The sequence below is a fragment of the Triticum urartu genome, chromosome 1 (genome assembly GCF_003073215.2).
Source record: "Triticum urartu cultivar G1812 chromosome 1, Tu2.1, whole genome shotgun sequence".
Lineage (NCBI taxonomy): Eukaryota > Viridiplantae > Streptophyta > Magnoliopsida > Poales > Poaceae > Triticum > Triticum urartu.
In genome coordinates, this window is record NC_053022.1 from 583960029 (window position 1) to 583975694 (window position 15666).

Sequence of the window (15666 nt, forward strand, 5' to 3'; positions counted from 1 at the left end):
GTCGATATACCCCGTGTCCCGATAACTTCAACACGAGGGGGGGTCCCTCATGTATTTTGTCAGAACTTCTATCGTGCATAGACCGATTTTAGACCACGGGAGCACCCCCCCACCCCCCTATCGTTGCAAAAGTTGCTAACTGATATTAAGAAGGAAGAAGAAGAAAAATAATGAGAGGAAAAAGGAAAATAAGAAAAGGAAGAAAGGAGAAGAAGAGGAGAGGAAGAAGAGGAGAAATAAATAAGAAGAAAAAAGAAGAAAAAGAAGAGGAGAAGAAGAAAGGAATAGAGGAGAGGGAGAGAAAATAGAATAGAAGGGGGGGTTCAACCTATTCCTTTCCTCTATTCCTTTCTCTCCCTCTCCTCTATTCCTTTCTTCTTCTCCTCTTTTTTTCTTCTTTTTTTTCTTCAATCTTCTCCTCTATTCCTTTCTTCTTATCCTCTTTTTATTTCTTCTTCGTCTTCTTATTTTTTTATCGGATATGTCATTGTCGATATACCCCGTGTCCCGATAACTTCAACACGAGGGGGGGTTCAACCTACCCCCCTCCCCGATAACATTATTTTCCCATGTATGTATGCCGTCGTTGTCGATATAACCCCCTCCCGGATAACTTCGACGGTGATAACTTATACCACGGGAGCACCCCCCGGCCCTCTCGCTCGACCAAAACTCTCGAGGACACCCAAACCCTAGAAAAAACGATGTCGGTCTCCTACCCCCTCCCGCCGCGCCCCTACCCTTGAAGCATTGCCGAGGCCACCCCAAACCCGGAATAAGCTAGGTCTACGTTTGCCACTAATATATCCACATGCTGTCATGATTGTGTAATAATTGCCATGTTGTAATATTTGTAGAAACAATGGAGCACGGACGAGACGAGGAAGCAGAAGAGGTGTTGGGGGACATAATCTTAGCCGAAGGTAATGTCTTCTCGTATCTTAACGATAATGATGGTCTGGAAGAACAGAGTGAAGAAGCAGGCTACGGTGATTGAATAATGGAGGAGGAAAGACATGATTATGATGGCTCCGGTGACCCAATGCTGGTGCAAGAAGGAGACCGTGGTGACGGCTCCGGTGACCGAACAAAGTCCGGCCAGGTAAATATATTAGTTAATCCTATGCTGACTAGCTAATTGATGCATTCATTGTTTTGGTATGTACACATATTAATTAACTCTCGTCTTTCTTCTTTTTTCTAGCCCTCCGGATCGAGCACAACTTCGGTAAAGAGACGAGGCCCGAAGAAAAAGTTGCGCTCGGATGAAAGGTTTGAGATCACAGCAATCGCGCGCGATGGCCAACTGATTGAACCCATCCGGACAAAGGAAGCATTTTCTGCTCAGTGCGGGGTTCTTGTTAGGGACAAGATCCCGATCAGCATCCACCAATGGTATAAGCCTAAGAACGAAGACCCTGAGGTGTCTTATGTCAATGATATGCAGAAAGATGATCTTTGGACTGAGCTGAAGGCAAATTTCACCCTACCGCCAGAGGAGGATCCGGAGAAGCCAGTTAAAGAGCAATTAATCAAGTCTCATGCTCTTAAGAAGATGGCAGACCTATTCAGGAGGTGGAAGAATGATCTGAAAACGTTTGTCGACAAAGAAGAGACACCAGAATTCATCGGCAAATATGAGAAGATCAGAGATCACTGGCCCGCATTTTTGGCCCACAAGACATCGAAAAAGAGTAAGAAGATGTCAGCGACAAACAAGGAAAATGCTGTGAAGAAGAAGCTTCACCATCGCACGGGGTCAGGTGGCTACCTCAAAGCCCGACCTAAGTAGGCCAAGGCTGAGAATGATCTGCTTGATAAAGGGATCGAACCAGATACAATGAACTGGCCAGAAGTTACCGGACTTGGTTCTTCGGGGCTAGCGGAACCTTGGACCCTATATCAGGGAAGTGCGTTTGGACGGATGAGCAAATGAGAATACCAATCAAGAGGCTTCAGCACTATATCGATGCAGCGCAGCAAGAGACGTTCGTTCCAGACAGAGAGAACGACGAGCTCACAATGGCCCTCGGGAATCTTGAGCACCCTGGACGGACACGAGGCACGCCAGGCTCCGTTTCGTGGAAGGCTGGTTTTCCAGACGCATGCGGTTACAAATGCCAGGAGAGGAGGAAAAAAGTGGAGCATGCCCAAATTCCGACACTGCATGAAAGGGTTCAAGCGCTAGAGGAACGAGAAGTAGCTCGCAGCAAGCGACCTGCCGAAACTACCCCCGAAGCTACCCCGCCATCTCAGCGGAGAAGCAGTGTGGCTTCCACCGAGCTGCTTCAGCCGGAGCATGTCTTGACGGCTCCTGCTAGCTACCCCGTGGATGCTATCACGGAGTCTCAACATTGCCACCTTATGACGCAATGGCAGAACTTCAAAGTCAAGGCGGTTGTCGGCTCTGTTCGACCTCTTGAACCCGACGCAACTTCTCACTGTCGTCTGATTCCAGAAGGATATGCTAGGGTGACGGCGGACGAAATAACGGAGGGATTTGAGGACCTCCAGCTTGACCACGTTACCGGTGAAGGGGAGACTCGGCTGGGTTCTTGTCTATTGACTCCATGCCTATGGCGGAAGGATCTCATCAACCTTCTGAACTGGACGCCTCCGCCTCCTCCTCCTCCGGCGAGTCGGGGCACTCCGCCTCCTCCTCCGCCTCCTCCTCCGGCGAGTGATCAGGGCACTCAGCCTCCTTCTCCGGCGTGTGGTGGCACTCCGCCTGCGCCGGCGCGCCCAAGCAGCCAGCCTCCTCCTTCTCCGCCTCGTCAGCAAGGGTGGAAGAGACCCGTTGCCGCTCCGGCTGCTCTGGCGCGTCGTAGTCCTTCTCCTCTGCCTCGTAAGCAAGGAAAGAAGACAGCCGCAGCCGCTCCGTCTGCTCTGCCGGCGTCTAGCAGTACAGCCAGAGGCGGGAGGCAATACAGATTCGGTCCTTATCTGAAGACTCCAGAGAAGTTACCATATGAGAGGACCCCGGAGGAGAACGCGAAGATTGCGCGAGCCGAAGTGACGAACTTCTTTCAAAGGGTGAAAGCAAAGAAACATCCACCTTCGGAGGAGAAGGTAGATCCGGTGAAAGCGAAGAGCACTCTGGCTGCCCTGACAAAACCACCAAAGTCTCCGCCGAAAGGCAACTATGACCGCATTATTGCAAAGACATTTGTCGAAGTGGAGCGGTCGGGAAGTACTGTCAGTGATCAAAGGATAAAAGAAGGACGAGCTGGGAAAACAATTGCCCAGCTCGGCGAATAAGCGAACCAATCGTGCGCCCCGCTCAAGGTGTCTAGCGACATCGTCGCTAATGATCCGAGGATGGTGCCCGATTATAGCAATCTTAGAGATTACCTGCCCGACGATGTACATTATGATTTCTTGGAGGTGGAGGAACACAAATACGAGTACGGGAAGCCTCTCGTCAAAGATGAAAGATCTCTAACAAAGATGATGCGAAGATTCCATGATTGGTACATGAAAACCTGCAGAGAGTCTGGGAGGAGGGATACTTTGACGCTGAGAGTTAGAGAGGAGCATGACCTCGTTGGAATTGAACTGTTGAATGTTCCATTTGAGGAGTTCTTCCAGTTTTTCAATCAAAAGGCCTTCGATAAAGCAACGGTCACTTGCTACTGTCTGTAAGTAGTACTACTTCTGTCATTAATTCTCTCTATATAGGTCAGCTCTTTCATTGCATGTATTTATAATTATCCTCACTATATTATGCAGATTGGAGATCGCCGAATTGAAGAAAAGACAAATCGGTGATATTGGGTTCATTAACACAAATCTCATAGATGCAACTGAGGTTAAATATCATGCCGAAATACCGAGGCCAACTTTCTACGATCGTTGGTAATAAATGAAAACAAAGATATAATACTCTTTCCTTACAACTTCAAGTGAGTGTTACTGTCTTGTGCATATTCGGTTTTCCTTATTAGTCTAGGTTATAGTAATGTAATTGATGAGTTATGCATGAGTGCGCAGCTTCCACTATATTCTCCTAGAGATTAAGCTTGAGCAGGGACTAGTAACCGTCTTAGACTCGAGACAAAAAGATCCCCAGGACTATGCGGACATGACTCAAATGCTCGAGAAGTAAGTTAAATCGATCATTATCCACCATATCAGCAACTTTGTTCATTTCCTGATATCAAGTAATTGTTTTCTTTGTCTGGCAGGGTTTGGAGAAAATTCACCAAAAAAGCTCCGGGACTGCCGAAGAAGCTGCAATTTAGACACCCGAAAGTAAGTACTATAGTAACATGTTCCGCGCATCTCCTAGTGATTCAAGCGCTAGTTTCATCAATACCACTTGGCATGCTTGCTTATCAGTTTGATTGACCTCTATTTCTTGTAAAGTGGTTGTGGCAGGAATAAGGGAATGATTTCTGTGGATACTACGTTTGCGAGTCCATCTGCCACACGACCTGTGAACGGGGGTACTCTGGCGAACAATATGAAGTGCGTAAGCAATAATATTCACAATTTTATTTTATTACCGTCATTTGTGTTGAGTTTAATTCATTCATATATATATATATGTGTGTGTGTGTGTGTGTGTGTGTGTGTGTGTGTGTGTGTGTGTGTGTATTGACCCCCTTGTTCAAATTAGATCTTTCGGATGCGGAATGAACTCCTACCACCAGATCGTATGCGAGCAATTCAAGAGTAATTGGCGGCATTCTTCCTTGACCACGTGATCGCTGAAGACGGAGAATACTATGTGGACCATGTGTTCATATATAATTAGGAGATTATATTGTAAGAGATAATTATTGTATATATGTAGCCGGTAGTGTCGGATAGATATACGAGAACTTGTTGTTCGACCAATCTCTTAGAGAAGGAGAGGTGGTCGATATCACTTCTCTCTGTATGCATATGTTCATGACGATCTTCTGTTTCCTTCATTTGCTTACTAGCTAGCGTGTCTAGTCCTCTCTATACGTATATATAGTGTCGACCAAGCACGGACATAAGAGATGACACTTCTCTCTATTAATTAGCTAGCTAACATAATATATGAAGCACCTAAATTAACCCCCCAAAACCCCCCACCCCCCCCCCCCCCCCAGAAAAAAAAAAAAACCCCCCCCCCAAAAATGCTGACGCGTGGATGCCTATTGGTCCCGGTTGGTGCCACCAACCGGGACCAAAGGCCCTCCTACCTGGGCTCGACGCACCGGCCACGTGGAGGCCCATCTGTCCCGGTTTGTGTAAGAACCGGGACTAAAGGGCTAGGGCATTAGTAACGACCCTTTAGTCCCGGTTCAAAAACCGGGACAAAAGGCCCTTACCAACCGGGACAGATGACCCTCTTTCTACTAGTGATACCGGTTTTATCAGTTTGTTATTTTTGGTTTTTCGTTGGTCCTTGTCTAGCTTGTTATTTTTTTCTTTGAATGTTACTATCTCGGAGAATTTTGCTGCTAGTAATTCTCTACATATGTTATTTTGGAGTAACGCTACACGTACAAATGAGTTACAAGGTTTTACAAAAAGGATTAACTTGATTGGTCAATAGATGAGGAACACAGATCACCCTCCTGAAAATCAGGAGGAGAAGCAAGTTTGTAATTGGTTACTAGATGAAAAGAGCCTGGAAAATTCTGTATTCTTTTGTACATCTAGCATTTTCGTGTTATTTTGTCCAGCTATTTTTCGTCTGTCAACGAAGTTGCTGTGTTTCCATTGAATTTGTAAAAATTTAGATCGGCCCTGATCCCCCAATGGGTGGATCAGCGAGGCCGAACGATTTTCTCGGAATGGGTCGGCCCGTGGCCTCTCAAATGGCCTTGAGGCCAATGGGGCCAGGGCTGGGTCGACCCATCCCCATCCTGCGTGTAGACGCATGCCTTTGACGAAAAACAAGAGAGTTTATTATTTCGCACTATAGTCCAACACCCAACCGCGACTGATCGAGACCGGCCGGCCGCATCAGGACTTGGTCACGACTATGTGCACTGAAATTGTCTCTAGTTAGTACTAGTTACTTGCGTGCAAAGGCAGTTAGATTTGTGAACGCGTAGCAGTCCACGTATTTTCTTTAAGAAAATGGAAACATCACCAGACAAGTGTACAGGTGCGTGTCGATTACGGCAATGTTTGATAGAGCTTCCGATGGCTCCGACGCCTCCTTATCATATACTCCCTCCGTTCCTAAATACTTGTCTTTCTACGCATTTTAACAAGTGACTACATACGGAACAAAATGAGTGAATCTACACTTTAAAATATGTCTACATACATCTGTATGTAGTAGTCATTTGAAATGTCTAGAAAGACAAATATTTAGAAACGGAGGGAGTACGTACCTGCGAGGGAAGAAGTGATTTTTTTTCTCTCGATCATATCAAAATGAGTCTTGGCTTGACTTATGATATATATAAAAGGAGTGGGCAACAAGAGGAATGAGTAGTCTCAAGTTGTCAATATGATGATCTCCCGTAGCAGCCACCAGCAGCAGCAGCTCCTGCTGTGCCTGCTCCTTCACTTGTGCCTCGGGATCCAGCTCTCCTACTCCATCGCCACCACCAGCAACCAAACTACGTGCCGGCCGGACCAGTCCTCGGCACTGCTCCGACTGCGGCGTTCCTTCTCCGCCACCACCGACTCCACATGCACCCTCGCGTCGTGGCGGGCTGGCACGGACTGCTGCCACTGGGAGGGCGTCACCTGTGCTGCCGCCGATGGCCGCGTCACCACCCTCGACCTCGCCGAATGCGGGCTGCAGAGCGCTGGCCTCCACCCGGCGCTTTTTGAGCTCACCTCCCTGAGCTACCTGGACCTCTCCTCCAACAGCTTCGACGAGTCCGAGCTCCCGACCGTCGGGTTCGAGAGGCTCACCGAGCTCACCTACCTCAACCTGTCCTACACCGACTTGGTAGGCAAGATACCACACGGGATACGGCGGCTCAGGAAGCTGGTATCCCTAGATTTCACCAATTGGATTTATCTTGTTGAAGGCGACAACGACTATTTCCTGCCACTCGGCGAAGGAAGGTGGCCCATCGTAGAGCCAGATATTGGATCATTCGTTGCTAACCTTAGCAACCTCAAGGAGCTTTATCTAGGCAACGTCGACTTGTCCGGCAACGGGGCAACATGGTGCAGTGCCTTTGCTAATTCCACTCCACAGCTTCAGGTTCTCAATCTACCAAATACCCACATCGATGCTCCGATTTGTGAATCCTTGTCCACCATTCGCTCACTGACCAAGATCAACCTAAACTATAACAAAGTGTATGGCCAAATTCCAGAGTCCTTTGCTGACTTACCTTCCCTCAGTGTTCTTAAGCTTGCCTATAATCGCCTCCACGGACGGTTCCCGATGAGGATCTTCCAGAACACAAACTTAACGGCTGTTGATGTTAGTTATAATTCCAAGGTATCTGGTCTGCTTCCCAATTTCTCATCACATAATATTATGATGAAGGAACTGCTTTTTAGCAACACTAACTTCTCTGGTCCCATTCCGAGGTCAATAAGTAATCTCACATCCTTGAAGAAATTAGGTATTGCAGCAACTGACTTTCACCAAGAGCAGCTTCCCACTTCAATTGGTGAGCTCAGATCATTAACATCACTACAGGTTTCTGGAGCTGGTATAGTAGGAGAAATACCATCTTGGGTTGCAAATTTGACTTATTTGGAAACTTTACAGTTCTCCAACTGTGGGTTATCTGGTCAAGTACCTTCCTTCATAGGTAACCTCGAGAACCTAATTACGTTGAAATTGTATGCATGCAATTTTTCTGGTCAAGTTCCTCCACATCTATGTAATCTTACTCAATTAGGCACCATAAATTTACATTCCAACAGTTTCCGTGGTACCATCCAACTCAGCTCGTTCTTCAAAATGCCCAACCTATTCAGCTTGAATCTTTCAAACAACAAGCTTTCCGTAGTAGATGGAGAATACAATTCTTCATGGGCATCCATCCAAAACTTTGATACTCTATGTCTAGCATCTTGTAACATATCCAAGCTCCCTAATACCTTGAAGCACATGCATCGCGTTGAAGTTCTTGACCTTTCAAACAATCACATCCATGGCCCTCTACCTCAGTGGGCATGGGATAATTGGATCAAGTCTCTCATCTTGATGAACATATCATACAACCAATTTAGTAGTGGTATTGGATATGGCCCTGTCATTTCTGCTAATATGTTTGTTATCGATATCAGTTATAACCTATTTGAAGGGCCTATACCTATACCAGGACCGCAGAACCAACTATTTGATTGCTCAAACAACCATTTCTCATCCATGCCATTCAATTTTGGTTCTCACTTAAGTAGTATTTCCCTACTCATGGCTCCTGGAAACAAGTTGTCTGGAGAAATTCCACAATCAATCTGTGAAGCAACAAGCCTTATGCTCCTTGATCTCTCCAATAATGATTTGATTGGCTCCATCCCTTCTTGTTTAATGGATGATATGAGTCGCCTCAATGTATTAAATTTGAAAGGAAATCAACTTCATGGAAGATTACCAAATAGCCTAAAGCAAGATTGTGCATTTGAGGCATTAGACTTTAGTGATAATCAGATTGAAGGACAATTACCTAGATCTCTAGCTGCTTGCAAAGACTTGGAGGTTTTTGATGTCGGGAAGAATCTTATTAATGATACATTTCCATGTTGGATGAGTATGCTTCCTAAACTTCAAGTCCTTGTTCTAAAGTCCAACTGGTTCATCGGAGATGTGGGGCCATCTATTTCAGAAGATCAAAATAGTTGTGAGTTTGGAAAACTTCGAATTATTGACTTGGCTTCAAACAATTTCTCTGGATTATTGCGAAATGAATGGTTTATGTCAATGGGATCCATGATGACTAAAGATGTCAATGAGACATTGGTCATGGAAAATCAATATGATCTACTTGGCCAAACATACCAGTTCACCACTGCCATCACATACAAAGGATCTGATATTAGTTTTTCTAAAATATTGAGGACCATTGTCATCATTGATGTTTCTAATAATGCATTCTATGGCCCTATTCCTGAGTCAATTGGGGACCTTGTTCTACTCGGTGGGCTAAATATGTCACATAATGCCCTCATTGGACCGATACCATCTCAGCTTGGCATGCTACATCAACTTGAGTCACTAGACCTGTCTTCAAATGAACTTTCCGGAGAGATCCCATTGGAGTTGGCATCATTGGACTTTCTTTCGGTTTTGAATCTATCCTACAACCAGCTGCGGGGAAGAATACCTGAGTCTTCCCACTTCTTGACATTCTCTGATCTCTCATTTTTAGGAAACATTGGCCTATGTGGGTTCCAAGTGTCCAAAGCATGTAACAACATGACACCAGATACGGTTCTACATCATCCCAAGAAGGTATCAATAGACATTGTACTATTTCTTTTTGCTGGATTGGGATTTGGTATCGGATTCGCAGTTGCAATTATCTTGACATGGGTGAGGGTGTCCCGGATTACCGAGGTCCTCACACAGCCGACCTGTCTCTCATGGTCCGTTTTAATGGGCCGCTCTAATTCATCAAAGGAAGGCCGGACTACAAGCGACCTCGTGCTCCAGCATGAAACCTCCGAAGACTTGGCGTCTCCTCCAAGAAATTTTAGCGTAGCCAGCATGTTTACCCCCTGATGGCAACCGACCATATGTAACCCTAGGTACCCCTGGTGTCTATATAAACCAGAGGGTTTAGGCCGTAGAGGCAGATCCATAACCATCACAGCCATCTAGGGTTTAGCTCATCTGATCTCGAGGTAGATCAACTATGTAATTGCCATACCATCACATCAATACAATCAAGCAGGACGTAGGGTTTTACCTCTTTGAGAGGGCCCGAATCTGGGTAAAACACCGTCTCTATGTTCCATGTTACCCATTGATTCCAAGATCCACAATTTGGGACCCCCTGGTGTAAATATGTCCTAGAGGCAATAATAAAATGGTTATTATTATATTTTCTTAATCATGATAAAGGTTTATTATTCATGCTTGAATTGTATTGACCGGAAACTTAAATACATGTGTGAATACATAAACAAATACCATATCCCTAGTAAGTCTCTACTAGACTAGCTCGTTGATTAACTTACTGGAACATTCAAACATATTTAGTTGCTCCAGAGAAGTGTTATAGGTGTAGTCTATTTGGATGACTTAATCCTTAGTTAAATAAAAGTCCATTTGGATGTTTCTAGAAGAAATAAGGAAACGAGGTCCATATACATAACAAGCATGATAACAGGCAACATTTTATTTTCTATGAACGATAGGGTATAGAAACACCAAAACGGAGAACGTCGCCATCTCATATAAAGTGTCAAACTAATGGTCAAATTGTCTATGATATGACCCTATTTGTTATTTACTAGTTTGAGTCTACATTTCAATTCCGTGGATAAATAAATTATTATTGATTCAGATAATCTCACATATCAAAATAAAGTATATTTGTTTAATTGGGAAATATTTAATAGGATTTTTTTGGATCATTTGCATACTTAGAATTTTTAATGTGTTGGTCATTTTATTCCTCGTATTATTAACTCGAAAAAACTTACCATCATCCAGCGGATCGCGGCGGCCGCGTCCGCCACCTCCCCTGCATGACACACGTCCAAGTGAGGGCCCGCATGTCGTCCTTTGTCGAACACGCTTCCGAAACAAAGGCTGTGTTTCTGAAACATATGAAGCGTTGCAATGATATACAACGGATCAATGTTTTGCAACAAAACCTCTGTTGTGGAAATTTTCTGCAATAAGACCTCAGGTGCAAAAAAAAAGTTGCAACAAAACCTCAATTGCAATTTTTTTTTTGCAAAAAAGTTATTGCAAAAAAAATTCTGTAACAAGACCTATGTTGCACAAATAATTCCGGCAACAAAACCTGTGTTGCAGTTCTGGAGGCGCGCTCATCTCACTTGATGTGGCAAATCTGATGGCTCATGACCCGACTGATCTTTTAAAGATATCAGCCGACGGACGCGTAGCACGCCCCTTAATGCGAAGTGTTGTAGTTTTCCGGTCATGCAGGATTAAAGGGGAGATGACACTTTGATCCCATGTTTTTCCTAACCCGATGATTCTTGTGAATCGAAGAGGAAAAGTTTTCTTGATATTTTATTTTAGTCATAATAGATTTTTTAAATCCAATTTTCACGGTGCGTACCAAACCATAAGTTAACCCACAAAAAGTATCATCGCTTCCGCCCTCAAGGCGATAAGGGAGAGCCATCGTCCTCCGCTGGTGCCAAGCCCACAAGCCCAACTCTCCGACATCATGGGGTGTGCGGAAGCCTGCTACCTTGACGTCGTATCACGGATAGGTTAGCGTTAGGGTTTCACGACAACGCCTACAAAAAACATTTTCCCAAGACTTCCAATCTCGAAGACGTCGTCTGAAGTGGCCTTGATGACTCTGTTGAGATGTACTTTGTGTTGCATGGTATCAGTTTTTAGGTTATAATCCTCGTCTTCCGCTGCCGCCGCCGCCGCACGCTCCTCCTACGCCGCCACCACACCGCCGCCGCCGCCGCTGCCGCGCGACTCCTCCCGTGCCGCCGTCGCCGCCGCTACCCCACCGCCGCCGCGCGACTCCTCCGCGCCGCCGCTGCTCCCCAGCCGCCGCCGTCCGCGTGTCTCCCGCGCTGGCCGCCGCTCCTCTCTCTTTCGTCGGGCGCCGCTTCTACAGCCGACCGCCGCCCCGCTGTCGCCGTCGGACCCGCGACAGTGTCCGCCGGCCCGTCCGTCGTCGCCTCTGCCGTCCCGCCGCCGGTGCTCTCTAGCGCGGCTCCGCCACCAGCGCCATCCGGTGCAGCCCCGCCGCTGTACGGCGCGGCCGCCGCCTATGGCACGCCCGGCGTCACCCACATGCAGCCGTCGCCGTACGGCGCGGCCGCCGCCTACTGTTGGGTTTCGTAGTAATTTCAAAAAAATTCCTACGCACACGCAAGATCATATGATGCATAGCAACGAGAGGGGAGAGTGATGTCTACGTACCCACGCAGACCGACTGCGGAGGCGTTGACACAACGTAGAGGAAGTAGTCATACGTCTTCACGATCCAACCGATCAAGCACCGAAACTACGACACCTCCGAGTTCGAGCACACGTTCAGCTCGATGACGATCCCCGGACTCCGATCCAGCAAAGTGTCGGGGAAGAGTTCCATCAGCACGACGGCGTGGTGACGATCTTAATGTACTACAGCAGCAGGGCTTCGCCTAAACTCCGCTACAGTATTATCGAGGACTATGGTGGCTGGGGGCGCCGCACACGGCTAAGGAATAGATCACGTGGATCAACTTGTGTTTCTTGATCTGTCTTTGGTGCTAGCCCTGCCCCTCTATTTATATCTTGAGCCCTGGGGTCGAAACTTGGAGTTAAAGCCTTCACAAAGTCGGTTTCACCCGATAGGCAAGAGTCCTTCTCGGACTCCAGGGCCAGACGCCAGGGATCCCGGCGTCTGGACCCAGACGCTAGGGACCCTGGCGTCTGGCCCCTGGACTCCGCAAAACTTCCTTTTGCGCTTTCCAAAAACCTTGTAGGCTTTCCGCTTTGGCCCAAATAAAGTGTTCTCGTACCCAAACATTTCGGGAAACATCCGGAACCCCTTCCGGTGATTTCCGGAACCCTTTCGGTGACCAAACACTATTATCATATATATCAAACTTTATCTCCGGACCATTCCGGAGTTCCTCGTCATGTCCGTGATCTCATCTCGGACTCCGAACAACATTCGGTACATCAAAATGCATAAAACTCATAACAACTGTCATCGTAACTTTAAGCGTGCGGACCCTACGGGTTCGAGAACAATGTAGACATGACCGAGACACGTCTCCGGTCAATAACCAATAGCGGGACCTGGATGCCCATATTAGCTCCTACATATTCTACGAAGATCTTTATCGGTCAGACCGCATAACAACATACGTTGTTCCCTTTGTCATCGGTATGTTACTTGCCCGAGATTCGATCGTCGGTATCCAATACCTAGTTCAATCTCGTTACTGACAAGTCTCTTTACTCGTTCTATAATACATCATCCCGCAACTAACTCATTAGTTGCAATGCTTGCAAGGCTTATGTGATGTGCATTACCGAGAGGGGCCAGAGATACCTCTCCGACAATCGGAGTGACAAAACCTAATCTCGAAATGCGCCAACCCAACATGTACCTTTGGAGACACCTGTAGTACTCCTTTATAATCACCCAGTTACGTTGTGACGTTTGGTAGTACCCAAAGTGTTCCTCCGGTAAACGGGAGTTGCATAATCTCATAGTTATAGGAACATGTATAAGTCATGAAGAAAGCAATAGCAACATACTAAATGATCGGGTGCTAAGCTAATGGAATGGGTCATGTCAATCAGATCATTCTCTTAATGATGTGATCTCGTTAATCAAATAACAACTCATTGTTCATGGTTAGGAAACATAACCATCTTTGATTAACGAGCTAGTCAAGTAGAGGCATACTAGTGACAATTTGTTTGTCTATATATTCACACATGTATTATGTTTCCGGTTAATACAATTCTAGCATGAATAATAAACATTTATCATGATTATAAGGAAATAAATAATAACTTTATTATTGCCTCTAGGGCATATTTCCTTCACCTACGGCGTGCTCGGCGTCACCCACATGCAGCCGGCCCCGCCAATGGCCGGCGGCCATGCTTCGCCCGCCCCGTCGATGGCTTCTCCAGGCTGGTGTTACCCATTGCCGCGTTACTAGCCGACTGGCGCCGGCTACGGCGCCCTCCTTGCGCCGCCGCCCGTCGGCGGTTATGATGCACCCATCCCGGCGCCGCCCTACGGGGGCCTCCCGCCGCCGCCTTCCCTCAGTGGTTATGGCCCGCCCGCCCTGGCGCCGCCCTACGAGGGCCTCCCGCCGCCGCCGGTACCTGTGTCATGGGACCCCACCCTCCTCGCCGCCCAGCACTTCGCGTCATCGCCGAGTAGCTCTGTTGGTGGAGGCGACTGGTACATGGACTCAGGTGCTACTGCGCACATGACAGCTCATTCCGGTAACCTAACCTCCTCCACTCTTGTTCGCACACCCACTCGTATCACCGTCGGCAACGGCTCCTCCGAAGGGATTGGTAGGTGGAGGATTTTGAGTTTCGCATCACATGGAAATTTTTTCCTTAGTATTTCCTCGACCCCCTTTAACAGTACGGTGTTTCCTATGACTCAAGAAAGAGAAAATGAAACTAAGAAAACAAAAGTCTTCACGCTTCATGTTCCTCGAATGAATGCCAAGTCTTCAAAGGTCACACCAATTTCTTCACTTTCAAAGTCTTCAGAAAGTCTTTAGAAATTCGAAGTCTTCAGTCAAAGAAATTCATTTTTAGGGGTTGACTTTTTCTGTAAATATCAAACTCCTCATGGACTTATAGACCTGTGTACACTCATAAACACATTAGTCCCTTAACGTATAAGTCTTCAATACACCAAAATCACTAAGGGGCACTAAATGCACTTACAATCTCCCCCTTTTTGGTGATTGATGACAATATAGGTTAAGTTTTCAACGGGGATAAACATATGAAGTGTAAATACTAATATTGAGGAATTTAATTGGAAGATATGGAAGAACTCCCCCTGAAGATGTGCATAGTGAGGAATTTGTTTTTGAAGCATTGCACACTTTGAAGAATAGAATCATGGAGATCTCCCCCTATATCTTGTAATTCATACACGCATTTGACATATCATAATGAAGAATTTGAAATGCACGATGAAATATGGTGACTGATGTAATTCAATATGCGTGCATTAACATATATGAGGAATAAGCATGCAGAAAAACGCATCAAGAGTATCAAAGCACCATCGGGTTTAAGTTTACAACTCGATCCAATAAAGTTTCAGAAGAACGAGAGTTGTAACTTAGCAAAAAACGCCCATATAGACAAACCCGCTTGAGGACTAACTCAAAATTCTCCCCCTTTGTCATCGAATGACCAAAAGGATCAAAAATGAGGACTAACTCCCCTGAAGAATATCAAGTTGATGAAGGAGCGCCAGCGTTGTTGGGGTCGTTTGTCGTTGAAGGGCCTGCCGCAGTGCCGTCCAAGTCTTCATACTCGTCGGTATCGCGTGATGAAGAATATGAGCTGGACACCAAAGAAGGAACCTTGACCTTCTTGAATTTCTTCGGTGGAGGTGCAGGCCAGTCAAAATCTTCCTTGAGACCCATTTTCTTCAGATCTTCCTCACTATAGACATGGGACAGAATAGCCCAGGTGCGACCGAAAACCTCATGGATGTAGTAGTGGTTTTTCTTCACTGCATTGTGTGTAGCAGTCATGTTGTGAAGAAAAGAATCAAACTAACACTTAACCCATTTATGGTTTCGATCCACCTTCTGGTGAAGACTAAGCAAAAGCTCACAGTCAGTCATCGCACGAGGAGAAGTGGCTTGAGGAGTAGACTTGGGTGCATTGGCAGCAGAGTCATGTGTGGCAGAGTCATCATTGGTGGAACAAGATGCAGCTTTGCGAAACTGACCATCCAATGGACGAATACCTTCATCAATGACAGCAGGAGCCTTGCCTTTTTCATCAGTTGAAGTAAAAGTCTGCTTGAGGACTTCAATCGGGGGCAAGTAGCTGAGGTGATTCTGAAAATCAGCCTTGAAGTTGAGTGAAGACCTTGTCCT

The 15666-nt window shown here is 46.3% G+C and overlaps 1 protein-coding gene across 1 annotated transcript; it reads left to right on the top strand.

Annotated features, from left to right (window-relative positions):
• The first annotated feature begins 6348 nt into the window (after positions 1-6348).
• LOC125532479 (receptor-like protein 35) lies at positions 6349-9845 on the top strand. The gene has a single exon (XM_048696540.1). It carries the CDS (start codon positions 6440-6442, stop codon positions 9626-9628), a length of 3189 nt encoding a protein of 1062 aa, XP_048552497.1. The 5' UTR covers positions 6349-6439; the 3' UTR covers positions 9629-9845.
• Positions 9846-15666: the final 5821 nt, after the last annotated feature.